Source organism: Barbatula barbatula (assembly GCF_947034865.1).
Source record: "Barbatula barbatula genome assembly, chromosome: 19".
Taxonomy (NCBI): domain Eukaryota; kingdom Metazoa; phylum Chordata; class Actinopteri; order Cypriniformes; family Nemacheilidae; genus Barbatula; species Barbatula barbatula.
This window is the reverse complement of record NC_136782.1, coordinates 5,670,051-5,690,956: the sequence shown is the minus strand read 5'-3', so window position 1 is coordinate 5,690,956 and position 20,906 is coordinate 5,670,051. Positions and strand designations below refer to the sequence as shown.

The 20,906-nt window shown below is 38.1% G+C and overlaps 1 protein-coding gene across 1 annotated transcript; it reads right to left on the bottom strand.

Annotated features, from left to right (window-relative positions):
* Positions 1–15,076: 15,076 nt before the first annotated feature.
* LOC306908316 (uncharacterized protein C11orf87 homolog) lies at positions 15,077–16,905 on the bottom strand (the record flags this gene model as incomplete). The annotated part of the gene is made up of 1 exon (XM_079481076.1): positions 15,077–16,905. One exon carries the CDS (start codon positions 16,903–16,905, stop codon positions 16,456–16,458), a length of 450 nt encoding a protein of 149 aa, XP_079337202.1. The 3' UTR covers positions 15,077–16,455.
* Positions 16,906–20,906: the final 4,001 nt, after the last annotated feature.

The following is a 20,906-nucleotide window of genomic DNA, read 5'->3' as shown; positions in this document are numbered from 1 at the left end:
TCCAGAATGCTGCCATACTGTTGTGACACTGGAAGTGAAGGTTCATGGGTATCCTATGGAGGGAATTACACTGTATATCTGTGTGTTTGTAGTTAAAACGGCACAATCGTATATCTGAGAGACTTGTTGAGTTGAATTGTTGAAATGTTAAATTCAAATATGGTTATACTGAATGAGAACCTTTGAGGGACGTTGGTAGGGACCTCACTCTTTGCTTGAAGCGATGATCCATCATCATGTGTGATCACGGTAAGAAATGGTCCTACAAGAAAATAGTTTTTTATTTTATTGAAAATGTACATTGTATTGTAATACTGTATTAGATTTTAGAAATGGAATCGAGGGAAAACATAATTCACTCTATGGACTGTACCCACAATGAGACCAAATGATGTGTGTGTTTGTTGAGTGGAGGTGTGTGATGTTATTTCTCCATAGATCTCTGACTAGCATCTAGTTTGGATAAACATTGCTGTGAGGTGTGTCTGCTCTTCAATTTATCTCTTGTGAGCACTTCATTATCCTCATCGCAGCATGTGTCTTTAGCTTCACAACATCATAACAGCAACCGAAACAGATAAAACCTCAACATTAGGGATTAGTATATGCTGAAAACTAAGTACCAGTTTGCTCGTTGTAAGATCATGTAAATTGCATTTACTAATGTTTTTGTAAAGTGTTACAGATGCAAGCTTGAGGTAGCATGTTCTCCAGCCGCCACCTGGTAGTAATGAAGAGAGTTTGTGTTCTCTCAAGCTAATGACTACATAGACCAGACTGAAGCGTCTGCAATTTCATTACTGTTGCTATGATATGAGAAACTTATTTCAATATGACATGTCTGGCATTCAAGGCGAGGTTTGTGTTCCATGCCATTTCTGTCGTTGTTTTCTATTGCTTTTTTTGCCTTTTGTGATTTTTACTTCATTTCTTTCAAAGTGGCTTTTGCATCATTTTAGTTTGTTTTTGGTCTGGTGTTTATTCTGTTTCATCCAGAGCCGTGTCTACGGTCATTAAAAATATCCCACAAGAAAACTATTATAGTATTCGCTGTAAAAAACAACGATGTGAGATTACCTACAATTTGCGTCAAAGTGTAAAATTTACTTCGTAGAATTTTTCCATTTCCTGAAAAACAGTGAATTTACGCATCTCAGATTGCGTTAGGACAGTGATGATGCACTACAGTATACTACAATTTCACCAGTAAATTGCACCAGTATCAAACCAACTGTATTTCCATGTATCACTTCTAATATAATACCCTAGCAATTTCCCAAACGATGTTAGAGGGGTAATTTTTGAACCATGCCATTTTTGTCTATTTCACTGTTTCAATTATAATCTTCTAAACTCATTGCTTTTAGGATGCATTGTTGACAAATATTGCTTTCCAGTCCATAATGCCATGCCTGTCTGTACAGTATTTGCGCTAACTTGGATACAAAACCCAATTTCAATGTCTAGTTATTTTCTCGCTGATTCTGCCCAAAGTAATGCCCCAGTGATTTCAGAATCCTATTGCTGTTTTACAAAATGTCCTATTCTGTTTTCAGCGCAGCTCCTGTGCCGTCTGCCTTGTTCACAGGTTAGAAACAAAGGCATTGTTCTCTGATGTATTCTGTTCTCCATATTTTTGTCATCCTGGGTAATTTGATGCCTTCATGAATACAGTAATGTGATAGAGATTGTGAAGGTCATGAGAGGTGATGGAATGATTGGTTCATTTGCTAAGGCCTCAGACGTATGTGACTGACAGATGAACATTATATTATTGAGGGTTTCTTTCTGTCTCGTTCTCATTCTTGTTTTTCCCCTCATTTTGTACCTCAGGTTCCTAATGTGAAGGAAATTTTGTTCAACTTAAGAGTTATCTAGCAAAAATAGCTCCCTGAGTGGATGGTCAACTTGGCTGTCAAATTCAGAAGGTCAACCATCAACAAAAAAAGTCTTCCAAAGCCAAATGATAAATGTATTGATTGTTTGTTGAATAATATCATTGTGGTTTTAATGGTACCGTGTTTACTTTTTGGGGAATTTAACAGCAATGTAACAAATATCTCAGCATTACTGTATGTATATTTGCAAAAAAGTAGCAAGATCCTTCAAAGGACTCACAAAGAAGATTATAAATTTATATGAAAATGCATTCATTTTACAACTCTGTTGCGATACATGGCAGTGTGATCCCAGTCGTGAGTCGTGGTTTTCATTAGCAGTCCTGCCGCATCCATCATTAGCCAATTCTCCCTCCAGTACTAATGGGCTGTCTGTGCCATTAACAAGCATCCAAACAGCTGTAACCTGGCTAACCCCATTCAGCCATTGAGGCCTTCCTCTTGGAAAACCTCTAGTGACTCTCTCCGCCGGCCCTCCCAGCTGGCTGTAAATTCACTGCATCTGCCACTGTTTGAGAAGAGGTGGCAGATGCAATGCCGTTCACAGTAGGACTGTAACTATTGCTTGTTAGACTTTAACTCTGTTAGAGTCCTCACCAATGGACAAAAACGATTATCGATAATGAACATTTTGAAAATGAATATGGATGGCTTTTACATTTTTACACTTCAAAATCTTACTGCAAAGGCTGAATCCTTTTTCTGAAGGCGAGCTTGTGGTCAGGATGTAAATCATATATCTTGCCAGATTGCTTAAACTACTCTAAACTTTATAGTTTTAAAACTATATCTTTATAGGTGTCACTATCGTTCAGAGTGTGAACTTATTTTTCAGGTTTCGGCTTTATGGTAACTACCCATAACACCATAGCAACCGCTTAACAACACACTAAACATGTCTCAGAACAAAACAACCGTACCTTGGCAACCACCCACAATACAGTAGCACTGTGACAGACATGTTTTGTATGGCCAGGCACAGAAGAATGGACTATGAATGGACAAGCTATAGGAAGCTAAATATAATTAAGGTTTTGTATGAGTTTGCCAGTTAAAAACCACTCAACACCCTAGACATTTTGTAAAACACCCTAGCAACCAAATAGCAAAACTGTAGTCAATCTGTAATTTTAGATTTTTCATGTGTACTATAAAAATGTAAACTGTATTTTTGAAATAAGTAAAAAATGTCTGCAAAATCACCAGAAAACTTTACAAAGCAGACAAACCTGCTATTTTACAGTATTTTACTGGAGCCACAGCTGCTTTTTTAAGTGAACACATCAAAAACAACAAAAACACATGGCAATTCATAACAGTTTTGCAAGGTGCCTGTATATTTTAGTAAATTTTTTAATGACTCACGTATGAATGTATAGGAAATCTTGTCAAATAGTTATGTTTTTCTGTGAGATCGGGTTTGCAAAAACCACTAAATATCTCTTTTGGAGTTATGGTAAATTTGAGAGGTATAAACCTTGCTCGACCTGATTTTGCCAGATGAGAGATCTGGTCAACATTTCTGTAAACCCGACCCAATTGCTAGCCATAACTTTAGAAAATCAGAAAGACAATGAAAGCTACAGTTTATAAAATGGTGTAGAACTACCTTATCCTGCTCATTAAGTTACAACAATCCAGCATGGGTTAAGTTACAACCTAGCGTTGGGTTAAAACAACCCCGCATTTTTTAGAATGTTGTTGTAAATCTACAGTAAACATTAACTGCCAGTACTTGGCAATGCCAATGGTAAAGAAACACTACACACCTGGTGACAAATGCATAAAAGTGCTTTTTAATACCCTTCGTCGGAAAATATATGTGTATTTAGATTCACCATTGTTGGTTTTGGGTGTACTCGTGCTTGCCTGAAGACTGAACACGTAATATGCATACGCATGATGTCAGCATTTTCACAGTTACACAGAGACGACCATTTTTTGAGTTGAAAACATTGTTGTACAAATGGTCCCTGAGACATCCCTCTACCTCTCTTTTAGCTCTGTGCAGATATATTGACATTGCATCAGGGCATCCAAGTAGTTATCGTTCCTGTCATGATATCATATATAACATCTACAAAGCAAGAGTTGAGTCTAGACTTCAGTGTTCTGTGTATGTACATAACGCTCATTCTTTCTCGCTGTCCAGTTGCAGTAAATTACCGTGACTGTGTCTCTCCCTCGAGTCCTGTGATCTAATCCTGCATTCAGGCAATCCAATTTCTCTCCTGCGGTGGGCATCGGTGCTCAGAGGTAATACAATTCTCTGAAATCACTGGCAACACGCAGGGTCTGTAAAGCATTTGCAGACACAACGGAAAAGAAGGGAATTGGGAAGTCACAGACTCATAATGGTGCAGAAAGGAGCACCTGGAGATCTGACAGGACCGTTTTACACTGGTTCACTGGCAGAACAAGACGCTGATTGAATCGATCTGTAAGTCCCTTGACAGTCAGAAATTCTTACATGGACTGAAAAATTAAGGGCACAATATTTCCATTTGAGATGTACTATGATACTATTTTAAACATGATTTGATGGATTTCTTATAAAGGGATACTTCACCCCAAAAATTCGAGTTTTGTCATCATTTACTCACCATCGAGTTCCTTGGACCTACCGGACAGATTTTGCCCCCATGGACTACCATAAAAAATACAATGCTAGTCAAAAGTGCCCCAGAACTGTTTGCTACTTTTTTCAAAAAAATTAAATTGGTGTGTTCAACAGACCACAAAAAAATTATGTAGATTATGTGTTCTAAGTATTCTTCCAAATATCTTTCTCTGTGTTCATCACAAGAAATACATTTATACAGATTTGAAATAGCTACTAACACAATCTTTACATAACACCTAAAATCCACATAAAGATGACTTCCCTATTTCCCAACTAGAATACAATGAAACCACTCTTAGCAAGTGTGAGATGGCGAAATCCAAATCTGTGAAATCTTGAGGTTTAATTGGTTGTGTTTTGCAGCGAATTAGGATCACGCTGCCACACATTAGCACTCATATGGTGGGAACATCTTGATGGGTCATCCTCCACTGCACTGCATGAGATATGACACCACATGTGTCTGCCGTTAGAGAGCTGTCTGATGGTGGAAAAAGACCAGTCAACTATGGAATCCAGAGACTAATGTGATGTGTTATTTACTGGAAACATTTCCACAAAATGAACCACTCACTCAACACACACCCACACTGTAAATGTGGGTGTAGAATGAGAAAAAAATTATGCAAAAGTTGTATGACTTTTTTTCACCTACAGCCCTGTACCCCAGTCTGGATTGCCCACATTGGCCACACTTTACAGAAATGACTGTTACACAACATGAGCTCATGTAATGCTCTGATAATGAGTGTTGGATCCATACTGTATGTTGTTTTCTTACTGTCAAGCATTAACGCCCAAACACATCCCACTGGAGCGGATCAGGGCTGGGACGATCATTTATGATGTAATACTGAAACAATATGTGTAAGGGGAGTCTGTGACAAGTGTCAATTTTATTTATAAACTGTGATTGCGCCATTTTTATTCCGGAAAAGTAATTTGAAGCAAAATGAAAAAAGTAATTGGCTGCAGTATTGTTTCGAGAGACAGAAGACCGTCAGAGGAGGATCATTGTGATACACAAAGACTCACTTCACACATACAGACATTCAACACTGTGTATTGATTTGAAATGTAATCTAGAGAGCTTCAAGGGAATGCAAAACTTTTGGAACTTTTTCTGATAAAAGTCAGTCAGTTTGCTTTGAAGAAACGCAAACTGTAAGTCATGAAGCAAATTGCGTTGTTCAATTTATGAAATTCTCGAATCGTGTATATTCCATGTGGTAATGAAGTGTGTCTGAGGGGTTGTTGCTTCCAAGCTGCCAATGATGCATTGGCTGAACACTACATAAAATAATTATCGCTGATTAGGTGTTCATATAAAGCAACTTGCCTAAACCAATCCCCCACAAAAGCCTCTCCACAAAAGTGAACCAAAGGGTTGATTTATAAATCATGCATGCAGACCTAATTCATCAGGGAGAAATAAAGATGACATGGAGCATAAGAGTCAAATCCTCACTCTTGATCATTATAACTAAATGATTCCTAAATAGTATTTGCTTATGCAATATCTTGAATGTACTCAATGCTGTTTGCAGAACTTAACCAAAACAGAAAACCATGATCAGGTCACGTTTGTGCTCCAGAATTTCTTCTTGTCATTGACAATGATCATTTCCAATTAGATCTTCAAAATTGCCACATCATTTCGAATTATACCCGGAATATATCGAACTGTGCAATGTTGCTATCTTCAGTGTTTCCTCCATGTTACATTTTCTGAGAAGGTCATGCCGTTTCATGATCCCGATCACTTCTGGGGTTTCGCTGTCTCGTGCGAGCGTGTGTTTTGTTCTGTCGGATGCATGGCGTATTGTTTTGACAGTTCGCCATGCGTTTCGGCGTCTGTGTGACTCACCCCGCCCCGTGTCTTCCCATTCATCCTTCTCTCTCTCACGGGTCTCTCATCACTTCATCACCCTTGCACCCGTAGCCACTCTCCTCATCTCAGGTTCCCCATTTATTCCCTTCTGTTTTCCTGTCCTGTGTCAGTCCGTTGCGTTTCGCCTGTACTGACTGCCCTTGCCACAGTGATTTTTCCTAGTCTTATTATAGATTGCCATAGTCTTGATAATCAGCCTTGCCTGAGTTTTCACAGCCTTGCCTTGTTGACCTTTCTTTGTTTCTGCTACTTCAGTGCATTAGTTCGTGTTAGTTTGTCCCCTTCCTGGCCAGTATTCTCTCGTCGGCTTCCCAGCAGCCCAGACCGATAAACCATGACCGGAAAATTGTGGTTGGCGTCGCGTGTCCAAAGAAACCGTATATTGTCTAATACAATATTCCATTGTGTTGATCTTCACATGATACAAATGCTTACAAATACATGCGGCCTTGGCCACTTGAGAGCATGTGCACGCGACAGGAAGTGCGCAAGTCTGTCCATTGTCCTAAAAAAGCCAAAGTACAGTGCCCTTAATGCACACTAAACCCACACTATCTTGAATTACGCTTCTGAGCGGATTTTGGGCTGAGATATGAGCAGGTAATGTTTGGGGTGGAGCATCTCTAAAGATCCACCTTCATTATTGAGTGTCTGAAGAGCTGTGATTAATATCATTTTTTTTCTTAAGATGTAATTCTCTTACACTGTAAACCACTGACAACCACATGAAGCATAAAAAGCAATAAAACGTTTATGTAGACATCTGTTGTCATTTCATTTCTGTCAGTTGTGCTTAAAGGTTGCAGATTTTTGTGTTGGTGTCTATTTATTTTAGATACCGGGGAACAAAGAAAGACTACTAATTTGGTCTGTTTCTATGGAAATAAGGGGCTCTTTCGTGACAGCAGGAGTAGGTTGTTACAATAAAGACAACTAGTTTTGAGGCCAGACGGTTCAGAATCACACACCAAAGTGGATAGATCATTCAACAACAAAAATGCTTGTTAGTGTGTGGGAAAAAACTGAGATGTTCATTAAAGTCAGCCATTGTAAGGTTGAAATACTTTGTTTAAATACTTTGTAAAGCCGAGGGAAAGGACTGCAGAAATAGAACCTGGATTTGGAGAGACTGGTCACGACCGGGGCAGGAGGCAGTGGCCAAGATTGATGACAAGATCAGAGAGCTGGTACACTAAGCAAAAAACAGAATGAACTATTTTCTTTAACTGTTGAGTATTTTGCCTTTTTTTAAGAAATTGGCCGCTCGTTGATCTTTTGAAACACCATGAGAAAGTTTTACAGCATCTTGCTGAAACCAACATTGACAACAACGTGTGTGTTTGTGCGTGATCTCTGTTTGGTGATGCAAGATAAATGACAGACATTATGACTTCCAAACGCACTCTCTGCTGCAGGCAAAATTACACAATTCCTCTGCCTATACCGAAAAAACAACACGCTTCTGGTTCCAGGCAAACTGATCTCTCTCCCTGCTTTGCTTTCATCCGAACAGCATACTGTATATACTGTATGAGCCTACAGAAAAATAAGACACCCTGCGAAATCGTTTTCAATTTTTTGCTCATTATATACGTTTTAATCTGCTTTTGTGCCAGTCAAGAGGGTTTACGGGTTGAATTTAGGTTGGAGTTTCATTTATTCTTATTTTTTAACTAGTCATATGCTTTTTGTATGATTTACATTGTATGAATTTATGAATTCCTGAATTCCTGTGAGATCATGCTCTTCATTCCAACGCGGAATGCTTTTCATTCCAACGCATGAGCAAATAACAGGTGTGAGTCACTGCTTGACACTGTTCCTCTTTAAGCTCACTAAAATCCTCCAAAGGCATTTGGAGGATTTCTCGATTCAGTGCAGTGCTCCGGGAATCACTTTAAATTGTATCTGAAAGCTCTCGTCCTGCTTCGTCCAATCTCTTTCCTGGACTGATGAAATAACCAGCTCTCCCTCTTTTAAATAGGTTCTCTGCAGAGGAGTGGAGAAGACATGTTTGCTTCTTGTTGGTGCTTTCATTGTAATTACCGTTGAAATAGATTTTCGCTGCTTGCACGCGAAACCGAAGCCATCCACACATAATAGGATTTCATCTTTTAGACTATTGATGAAGATTAATAATCGCGGTGCGATGACACCACTTTGCCTGTGAACCCCTGATCATTTCTCATTAGAGGTTGATTTAGTGGGAAAGGCATTTTGAAAGATGATAAATATTTATAAAAGAACAGCCCCGCAGAGCGATCTTTTTATTAAAATCATTTAAGTCATTTAAACAGCTTCCTACAGATAAAGTCCATGGGATGTAATTCTTCATTTCAACACACAATGGAATTTATAGATAGCCTATATTGATTGTCAGATTTTCTAATTCAGGCTGGCATCTTTAACCGGATTCAAGATGACGAACTCGGAAGTGGGTATGTTTGCACTGAAATGTGTCACTTTCGGCCTCTGTCCATTCAAATCAATCGCACATTTTTGTATTATATTTTCGTTTTACTAGATGCATCTTTGACGTGACGTCAAATGACACGACTCGCTCTAATCAGACCTGATTGAGTTATTTCCAAGTGGTTCCAAATGGAGGACAGATATGCAAATTATCATGCGTTTTTGCATCCAAAAAGTGAAAAGTCCATTGGGAAAAGGAATACTGATGGAATGCTAATAGTGTCATCATTTGATCCCAATCCTGAAAGGATACTTCTTGTAGAACTGTAGTTAATCCTAAAAGGAAGAATATGCCATTTGCAATACGGTATGTTCTTTAGTACTGTTTGTATATAAAGTCTTTTTATGGCTAGTCGGGAAGATAATGTAAGAAGAGCAAGTGTAGGAAACTTTATCAACCAGTCGACACTTTTCAATAATTGCTTTTATAAACTTACTCATTTAATGGAAAGCAATCATCTCTCTTACTTTTTCTTTTAGTAGTTGAGGCTTAGAGATAAATACTGGCTTCTCAACCTTCAAACGCCCCCGTCCTCTGCTTTATTCACTCTTAACAGCTCTTACAGACAGCCATGACCATATAGAGGATCTTTACTGCTGCACCTATGAATATAAAACCTGCCTCGTAATGAATTCTGTGAAGCACTTAAAGCAGCGCTTTGCAAGAGACAGAAATTACAACCTGTCCTGTTCTCATTCACATTGAACTGCCGTTGAGCTTTTTAGTGCTTTTTGTATATATTTAAGGTATATAAAAACGGATGTAAAAGTGCCATTCATTTTTGAAGATTTGCAAAGGGTCGGGAAAGTTGCTAAGTTACTTCGAGAAATCATAGAGATAAATAAAAGTTAAATGTAAAGACAATAGTTTCTTTACTCCTGCATTAATGCTCAGATAAGCACTTTTTAAAAAATACATCATTTCAATTAATTGCAATTAAGCTTTGTGGTGGATTTAATGGTGTTGACATTAGTAGTGACCATTTAGGTTTTACTCTATTAAGGTCCATTTTCTGTCTACCATGTCTAGATGAGATGTCTCGACAGCAAATTCTATTGAACGTGACTGTTATGTATATACTGTATATATGCTGTATATGGAAAGGACGCTTGCCCGAACTGACCAATAGGATATTCTGTCAAAGACCGGAACGCCCGTCCCACTGACGGGCTACGGCCGTGATCAGGGGCGTACTGGCAGACGTATTACAAATGCGAACACATTCGGAGTAATATTAAATAAAACCCTGCCTCATCTTTGATCAGTAATACCATTGAATGGGGTTCAACATTTGGAATAGCAAAGCATGTATACATCTGTCATAAAAGTGTGGTTAAATGAAGTCTGCATTAAAACTATTGAAAAAAGGTATTCTGAACGTTTTACTTGGCTATGATGGATGAATGTAGATTTTTATGATTTGGGGAGCTACGAAAATCCCCATACAGTGCCACTGCAAGGCCAAGCAGAGCCAGTATCACCTAATACAACTCAATTTGCGTTCATCTGTAGAAAGGAATTCAATTCAATTCAATTCAATTTTATTTATATAGCGCTTTTCACAATTTGCATTGTTCCAAAGCAGCTTTACAGGGGAAAAACGAAAAATCCAAGAAAGGGTAAAACACGCTACATGGTGTTTTATAAAAATCCAATTATTCTAGTAAATAATATCTATGTAAATCTGATTTATTTAGCATATTTGCATTAATTGAATGCTTGGCTGAAAAGATGCGTTTTTAATCTAGATTTAAATTGGGCGAGTGTGTCTGATCCTCGAATAATATCAGGAAGGCTATTCCAGAGTTTAGGTGCTGAGGAAGTCATGTACACCTGACATGGCATGGGGTGAGTTGTGGGATGAACTACTTCTTTAAAGGTCCAGTGTATGAACTTTAGCGGCATCTAGTGGTGATGTTTCGAAAATGCGACCAACGGCTCACTCCACCCCTCCCTTTCGAAGCACCACGGTTGCTGACCCAGCTAAGATGTCATCACGTTGTGCTTCTTTGCCGAAGGATATATCGTATTTACAAAACGCGCTCTTTTGAGAAGTTTATCTGTTTAGGGCTACTGTAGAAACAACATGGAGAATTCCATTTCCGTGTACATAAATAGAATTTCTCGTAAGAATGAACAGCAGTGTTCACTGTATGTTAAGAAAAAGGCAACGTGGATGTAAAAGCGTTGTTAGATGCGATAACCCACTGTGCAGCTAGTGAAAGAGATCTAAATTTAGCCACAGGAAGATCAATGCAGGGCCACTGAGGATGTAGATCCAGGAGTTTATCCTGCGGATGGGCAGTCAGCATCTCTGCCGTCAGCAATAATGTCTGGTGTTTCAGATATGTGGTGAAGAGAACATAGTTGATGTGGTGTGATGCAACCATACCTTTTGCCGTTGAGCATCTGTGCCTTGGCTTGTATATACTGGTGTTTTTATAGAGAGGAGTTTCCATTGCATAAACATATAAGAAATAAAACAACGTAAAATTAAAATTCTAACTAAATGCCATTGAAATGATAACATGATATTGTGATGCAGTAAAGTTTGAATATACCGAATGGAGAATGATGTACTGTTAATAATTTTGAAAATTGTCATGGGGTGGAATGTAAGTTGCAGTTACACAATGCTAAATGAGCTATAACATTCAAGTGGTCGTGTACTTGTTACCCTTACGTGGCTCCATTAGGCTGCTTTGAAATTGTAATTGAGCTCAGTGCAGAAAGTATTCCCAGAGCAACGGAGAGAGGACAACAGCAATAGCGTTGACGCTGATAGATTGCCACAGCAGTCAGAAGACGTGCTGCCTTGTCTTGCTGGGTAATTATGCTTTCTCTCATTTAGCTTCCCTCCAGCAAGACTAAATGTGTTTGGGAGGTGCAGAGAGCCATATGAACTGACATCACTCATGACTGTCAGCACTGAGGGATGAGTTCATCACGTCATGTTACATCATCACTCCAAGGAGCATCGATTTTTTATGTTTATTGTTCATCCTGCGGCCAAGCAGTATGTATGGCGTCTTTGTTAATAGGGGCAGTTCACCCGAGAATGAAAAATTGCCCATTATTTATACACTCTCGAGTTTCAAACCCTTTTCTCTCTTTCCCGGAACCTGAGGGAAGATTTCGCTTTAACCCTTGTGTGGTGTTCAGGTCTCTCCCTGAGGAAAATTGTGTTGCTCAGAGGTTTCTCTTTCATGGCTCATTTGAGATTTGATGGAGTTCTCAGTTGTGACAATTCCTAAAACTCTTCCATGAAGAGTATTGAGTATTAATATGAATGTAGATTGTACAGGAAAGAAAATCTGGATTTGGCTAAATTTGTTGAGAAATGTTTGCGTTTATATTGAGATCCTCCATAAAATGAACTTTTGTTTGCAAACCTGGAAATATGAGCTCAGTTTGTGACATTGTTAAGATTTCTAATGGAAATATTTCAGATGCTGTTAAAGGGATAGTTCAACCAAAAGTGTTAAAACTCAAAGATCATGTTTTTTTATTGTGCATTCCAATTCATATCAATCAAACTGCAGTTGGTTTGTTTTGATTTAAGCCATAATAACACAAAAAACACAGCTAGCTAACACAATAAAACACAATAAAAACATGATTTAAATAAAAAACCTGTATCTCATTTTTCCACCAAACTCTTCATATATTTGTATATACATATATATTGTGTTCAACAGAACAAATGCAAATGAAAACATTTGCTTTCCATTAAATTTCATAAACGTCTCTAATCTTATAGATGCTGAAATATAGCACTTGAGATACATTTCTCGTAAAAGAACAGCAGTGTTCACTGTATGTTAAGAAAAAAGCACTGTGGATGTAAAAGCGTTGTTAGATGCGATAACCCACTGTGCAGCTAGTGAAAGAGATCTAAATTTAGCCACATGAAGATCAATGCAGGGCCACTGAGGATGTAGATCCAGGAGTTTATCCTGCGGATGGGCAGTCAGCATCTCTGCCGTCAGTTTCAGATATGTGGTGAAGAGAACATAGTTGAAGTGGTGTGTTATACTAGATTTCTCATCTGTGCTTATTCTTTCTTATGGGGCGTGAGCCTATTTGAATGTTTACTAAAAATGATGTGGTTCATTCTCATTTCAATCTCAGAATTTAAGAGAAAAAAGAAAAAGCACCTGATTTTTGGTGCACATTTCAAATATTACTCTCACATATTGTCTATGTTGCTTGTTGAGATGAAGTAAACTGTAAAGTATCTGTGTAGCATTTTACATGCATTTTCATAGATGTATTAATAAAGTACGAATAATGTCTATATCCCAAACACTGGCTGAATTAATTACATGAACGCCATACAATTGTAAAAAGGATGCTCTTTTTTTCGATACAATTATATTGAACAGGGACTGGAGCTTTTTATGAAGCCCCATAACCAGTGGTGATAATGGCCGAGATTCCTTGGATAGTCTTTTTGGAGGAAAATATAATATTTTTACACCATAGATGCAGAAAATCTTATATTTACATATTCCGTGGGTTCTGTGGTGTGCAATAAATGGTAGAAGAAAAAACTTTATTGATTAATAATATAGCCTGAAAGCTATATTAATATTCAATCCATGATTCACATCATCACTCCATACAAGGCCAGCTGTTGGTGATGGATTGTTTTAGATGAAATGTTTACTGACCTTGACATTTTGATGCCGATGCCTATAGAATAACTTTTTATGATGTTTTGATGTTAAATGCGATACATCACAACACAGTTCCCTAGTTTGGGATTAAATGTGGATTAAGACATATGGATTTAGGGACAACAACACATTTCTTCTATCTCCATATTAATTACACCCATTCAGCCTTAATATTCTTATTCACACTTAATAATATTACAAATTGATATGATGTGGGCAGACAGAGCTGTTACGTGTAGAATACGCTGCCGATGGCTGTGGCAGCCCACACACAATGAGACATAGAGAAGTGAGTGGGCTGTGCAGTGGGCACAAGTTTGGCACAGCGTACAGTGTGGGAACACACAGGTGTATCCAGCTCAAACGGTCTCTGATTGGCTGGAGATGAGAGGCAAAGATCTCCTACTTGCTTTGTTTGTGCTCTGGCGTTTGATTAAAAAGGAAACAGTAAGCATTGGTGAGAGGTGGTATTCTTTCACATCCTTGCTCATATTCCATTCAGTGTGGGTTTTACAGCAGTCAAGCCATTAACCTTTTGACACAGATGGACATTTGATAATTATTTTATTTGCGAAGGGTGATCTGATTCAGTTTAGACAACTGACAGAATTTATCTCTCATGTGTTTCTATATGACTGGAGTGTGCAATGTAGTAATGACTGCTGGAAATCTGTGGTGCATGTGTTTTGAACTGGTCAAGATTGCTCATGTGACTTGCAAGAACCAATGGCGTTTATGAGCAAACTCAAATATGTCTTGTGTCACATGACTCATGAGAACCAATGGCTGTTGGCTTCAGAGACATCACACCTAGAGCAGTATGTCCAATGGTGCCATTTTTGAATAAAAAGATGATGCACTCTTAAAAACAAAGGTGCTACAGGTTCTTCACAGCGATGCCATAGAATAATAATTCCTGCTTCCCCAAAGAACAATCTTTCTTAAAATAATGGTTTATTTCTTACTGTTTCATAGTCTAAAGAACCCTATTCAGTTACAAAGAACCTTGTGCGAAACAGAACAGTATTGTGCATGTTAAGGCAAAAAATGGTTCTTCTATGGTATTTGGCAGTAATGACAGGGAAAGGTTATTAGTAAATAAAGACTTGTTATGTATAGCTTCAAACTTGAAATATTAAGAAATTATTAAATGTATTAATAAATGTACAAGTTGGGGTTACCATTTAGGGAAAGTAAATTAATTAGTAATAACATTTCCACAATACTTTACTGGTAATCCGAAATCATATGCATGGAATAAATGAAAGCCAAACTTAAAAAACATATAAAAATAATAATGAATAAAGTAAATAAAATGTTAATAAATTAATAAACGTAAAGGAAAAAATAAATAAAAAACACACCCATTTCCACAATATTTTATTGGTAATTCAAAAGCATATGCATGGAATAAATTCAAACAAAAATTATAATACATTTTAAATATAAAGTAGCCTAAATTCATTTGTAATAATAAAATCAATAAAATAATCGAAGACATGCTTTCCTTTTCCACAATACTTTATTGTTAATTCAAAATCATATGCATGGAATAAATTAAAACCAAAGTTCAAACTCCAATATCTGTTCAAATACGTAATAGCTGTCCATAACGTCCATATCTGGTTCAACACAACGTCAAGGAAATGCATGAAATGACTTTTAAAATGTTCTCTTATTTAGGCTATTGTAGCTTGACTGATATACTATTTTAGAATCCTAAGATAAAAATATATTACTTGTTCAGTATATTACTCTAGAGCAAAAAGGCAAAAGGAGAGCATCAATACAGAGCTGTAACACAAAATGCCTCAGGTTACATAAGTTTTACTATGATTACACAGTGCCATGAACAAAACAAGTATAGGCTATACTACCACTAGCAGCCGCAATTGCACATTATAATAGTTTGGGGATAAAAGGGTTAAAACACTTAATCTATTCATGCCAAGACAGAATGGCACGAACTGAGCAACTATCTTGAAAAATGCCACTGAGATAAACAAACGAAAAATCCCAACAATGTTGCCTTAGTTAAACATCTAAAAATGTTCTCAAAACAAATGGAAATTGTTGTACCTTGAGAGTCTACACAAGACCAATGTTTGGGACCCTGCTTCAGCACCAAAGCATTGGACAGCGCCTGTACAAGCTTTATACAAAAGAGCCACGTCTGTATCTGTGAACGTCACTTTCCTTTATATTAGAAATATCTTACAGCATGTTGTTCAATAACCATACTTTGTCAATAGGTCCATAATTTGTCTGTTTACATTTAACAATTCCGCAAGAACAACCCTGCAATTTACAACGACATAAGAAGAGTGAAGGAGTTAATTCACATGTACAGATACGGGCATATGTCAAAAAAATCCAAAAGGAGGGTTTATTGAATGCATAAAATAAACAAGCATCAAATGAGATCCTACTGGATTAACAGAAAAATGTTATGAAATTAAATATAAAATGGGGTACCTTGATGTTAATCACATATGTGATGCTTAATAGATTCTCCTTGAATACCATGAGGATTAAACACAAAATAGGACAAAACTATTCCTCTTATCATTCAATTCCATTTTTATGGATTAACTGATCCCTGCCTTTTCCCACAAACTACACTTTCTCCAGTAGGATTTTAATTTGAAGGGATTCTCTTTCTATCCCAGTAGGATTTCCAAATAATGATCGCAGTCAAATTTAAAGTATTTTAGGGTTTTCTGAAGTCTTTTCTTCTCCGAAACCATTGAAACCTGAAGACAATTTCCTTCAGAGGCTCCTGCCAAACCCTACGATGAAAGGTTATACAAATGATTTCTATATTCCGTAGATCATATCATATGAATACAGAGGTTGTATTTACAGCGTTCAGGAAATCTGCCACTGCGTTATCAAGATACAGCCACCGATTCCAACAAGTTCTCATCCTTTACTTGTCCCGTGTGCCTCGTATCCTCTGGCATCTGAGGCGTCACGGCAGGATCTTCGTTGTTCGGATCACTTTTGCGCACTGCCGTGGGGGGTCTCACCATTACGCACTGCCTGACTACCGGCTTGCCTTTGGCCGCTTTAGGACTGCAGTTGTCGCGCTCGAACTCCTCCTGGGCTTTCTGTATCTTGCGTTTCTTCATCTTGCTTTTGTGGAAGTGAAAGGTCGTGATGGAGACGAATATTATCCCAATGATCAACGCGACGAGCACGAAAAGCACGACCGTGGAGGAAAACGCCTGGAATAACTGATCCACGCGGTCAAAGCAGGTGCCATTGTTGGTCCGATCGGTTCCGTTTAAGGCACAATGGGGAATGGAAAGCGCCGGTCTCTCCAAGGTCCGGGCACTCATTTAGTCCGGTTCGGTTAGGGTCTATATTGCAAGGAAGAATTGAGGAAATGAAAGCGAATATAAATTTCCACCCCTGCGAACGTGTGCGCTATATTGCATTCATTTCTCTGGAGTGGATTGGGTCCCAAGGGAGTCCACCTGAAATAGATCCAATCAAGAATCCAGCGTTAAGACAAAAGCAGGCGGGCTTTTGCGCAAAAAGGGCATACTACATTTCTAGTCACGTTACAGTTTGAAAGATGAAAACGCATATGATGTCCTTTTCAATACTTTCAAATCCCCACATTTGACGCATTCACGGTCTATGCTGCTGTTTGAGACAAAAGAAAGATCTTGTTTGGGGCGCGTATGAGCGCAAATAACACCGCGTAAAATTCAGTTTTTGCGAAGCTAATCTCTTGCGATGACGAAAATTGAGTTTGGCTCAACGTTCACTTCTCAAATGCGGCATTCCTTCAGTGCAGCCACAAGCGAAGGCTGTTCATCAATTTCTGTCCTAAGAAAACCGTAAAGTAGCCAATAAATTATACCGTGATGGATACTACGATCTCTTGCTGCATCGATTAAATGAATGCGCACAGATCTACATTAAAAGCGGTGGTTTACCTGCCTCTACTGTAGGGATCTCGCTGCTCCGGAGCCGAAGACCGGTCGTGTTTGCAAATTCTGGAGAACAAGGAGAAGAATTCATCCAATGGCTGCAGCTCTAAATGACGTATCGCATTTGATCACACGAACGATTCGGCTCATCTCATTCAGACAGATTTCTCGATGACAATTGGAGGTTTGTCGGTAAATGAGGGTGAAATCAGGGTACCTAACATGGAATGATGTCAACAAACGTCTCCTCCCATGTCTTTGTGCGCTGCACACATATCTCCTTGTGATAACTTTACGCACAAGCAAGGGGGATGGGATGCGACAACTTTATGTGCCTAACTAGGGTTAAAAAGGAGAATCAATGAGTTTCGGAGGTTTGAATAGATTCTTTTCATTGGATAAACGAAGTGTCTAGCGTAGTTAATGTGCACGAAACAAGGCTTGATCGGCCCATTGTCATGGATACATCCTCACACCACTGCTTGATTTAAAACTATATATTTTTTGTCACCTGAAAATAACCTCGCATGCATATGAATATATATAAACATCCCCTTTCTTCTCCAAGATATGAACACATGATTCAGAACACAAAGACATGCAGTGTGTGGTAGCAGCTTTTAGTATTGGGCACCATTCACAATTAAATTTAGGTTTGTAAATTCAATCTTTGCATGCAATTTAATTCATAAATATGTTTGTTTAAAAAAGCCATACACTGGAACATAAAAGTCTGTTGAAGAAACAACCATCATTTTTATTGGACATTTTGCAGTATGTTACATTTACATAAAACATTATATTGATATATACAGATTGAATCAAATATATTGAGCCTTTATTATACAATGGATTTTTGTTAAGGTAAATTTGATTGATTGTTAGCAAAGGTAATAGTCCACTGACAGGTCCAGCTACTGCACATGCAGACTTTTTGCTGAGTAAACTGACTTTGCATTAAACTCCACTGCTTCTCAATTTTCAGTTTTGCAATGTAAACCTTACATCTTTGGTCGTAGTGCCAGTGACTCGCTCAGAAATCAAACTCTTGCCATCATTTACCCCCATGTTGGTGAAAAGTCAAATCTTCCTTTCTTCTGTGGTAGACAACAGAAGAATGTCTTGTATTTTTAGAATACATTAAATTATGAATCATTTTAATAATGATTTTCCCAAACAGCAGCAGTCATTATAGCCAGCAAAACTCACTTCTGTTTAATACAACAAAAAACTACTCAGACATTTTTCCAAATCTCTTTTCTTTTGTTCATGGAAGTTTGGCATGACATTGGGGTAGTTGAATAAAGAAATGGGGGTGGACTACCCCTTTAGAAGATGTTTATAAGATGCCGATTATGTAACAGTGGACCAATCGTGAGCATTTGTTTACAGTTTAGAAACTATGTCCATGTCATGAACAAGAAGAAACTTGTATTGGCTGTGTCTGGCCACTGGTATTTTTTCAGTCTGGTATTTTACCCCTGCTGTTTGTTTAGCATTTCGTTTTGGGCTCAAACTTACATGATTCTCTGTAGCAGCATTAGGCTATTTGTGTGTGTTATTGCTCGGGACATGGTGCGGCTGCATTTATTCTCAATGTACAGGCATGAGATCATTATAACATGGTCAGCTGATGTGTTGTGTTAACATTTCTGGAGTCCTGATTTCATTTACATTTTTGGACCAGCCATCGTGTGTGGTATGAACTGTTTAGTATGACATCCTCAGGGTTTCATAGTCATCATGGGAAGAATAGGTGAAATGGTGACAACACAATGACAAAGGTTCTGCAATGCATTATATTAAAGTTAAATGAAATATTTCCCCTTCGATTGTATACTAAGAAACTGTGTCGGGCCTTTAGAGGCTCACGTTTCTGGCCATGTGCTGAGATACAAGGGATACTGATATTGTACCATTCACCTTAAAGTTTGCTATTGAAACACAATGTAATACACAGCCGTCCCTCATGTACTACCACCAAAGATACAGAACATTATTGTGCTGCTAATCTATGCTTTAGGCTACCTCACCGATCCCCACAGAGATTAATTACAACATCATTTGTACTACGCTCACTAAATGTGCAAGTGGCCTCCATTATCGCTTCAACCACTCCAACAATTTGTAACTATACATTTTTCAGTTCCAGCTCTGATAACTTCATATCACTGGTCAATATGGGAAGTAGGGGCAATGCCATCAAAATGGTGGTTTCTGTATAAAACTTCTCAATGTTCCTCAGTGCCTAAATAGAGGCTATCATTAGGCCTATAACAATATCGAATTTCCACCCTGGGATCAATAAAATACACATGTCTAATTCAAGAACCACTCATTAACTACTTGGAGGGTTTAGTAGGTTTGGTGGCCATGCATTTATAACATTTGATTGTGCAGGCTTTTATGGTCAATGAGTCTCGTTAGACAGAGTCAGTAGCATTAAAACAAAAAAAAGCCTCTAATGCAGGTGTCTTTGGACATACCAATGTGTTTTTATAACACTCAATTCACTTCTCAAAAACTCTATACATTTGCATTTTATTGAAATAAGAAATGTTATAATTTTTCTACATACGTCTTGATGCATTTTGAAAGATGTGGTCAATAAATGGATCAAATTGGCGGTGCTTGAAGCAGACATCACTATGCCTTGGTTGGAGATTTTAACAACAGCTGCACTATAAATGATATATTGAGGAGAAATACCGTGACTCTAATTTGACATTTTTTCCTTGTAGTGATGAAATGAGTAAAAATCTTACATTTAAGGATCAGCTCGGCCATATCTAGGGACCTGCCTATCATGGGCTCTTTTGACAGCCAGAACCCTGTAAAGTGCCAACTAGTGCCAATTAGTAAAAGTTCCCTTTGATTTTTGTTTTGGTGTCCTTGCATTTAATGGGTCACTTACTATTTTAACAACATTTTGGCATCAGTTGCAAGTGCGGCACACTGAAACCATCTGACTAATATTTTGTCAGGACAGCCAGGAGTACATCCATTCTGCACAAAGTCACCATTGACCTAAACAAACATCAGATCGATCCTGGGCCTTCAGCCCAAAAGAAATAATTATCAGATGTCAAGGACATGAGAGCATTGCAATTATTCAAATGGATTTGCAGAATATCTGCCATGATGCTGGTAGACATGTACCGTAGTCTTTTACATGAAATGAATTGTTGATGCAATAAATAGTACTAATAGTAGATATAGGTTGTGATTCAAAACTGTCAAAGCGAACTAAAGTTACAAGAAGCCATCATGTGGGATGTTCTTGTTTGACAAGGGTTCTTAGTCCCTTATTGGACAATTCTCCGGGAAAAGCATGCCCACGTGTCATCCAGCGAGCGGTAGAGCACACAGAGAATGGCCACGCATCAACCTGCCGGCATTAA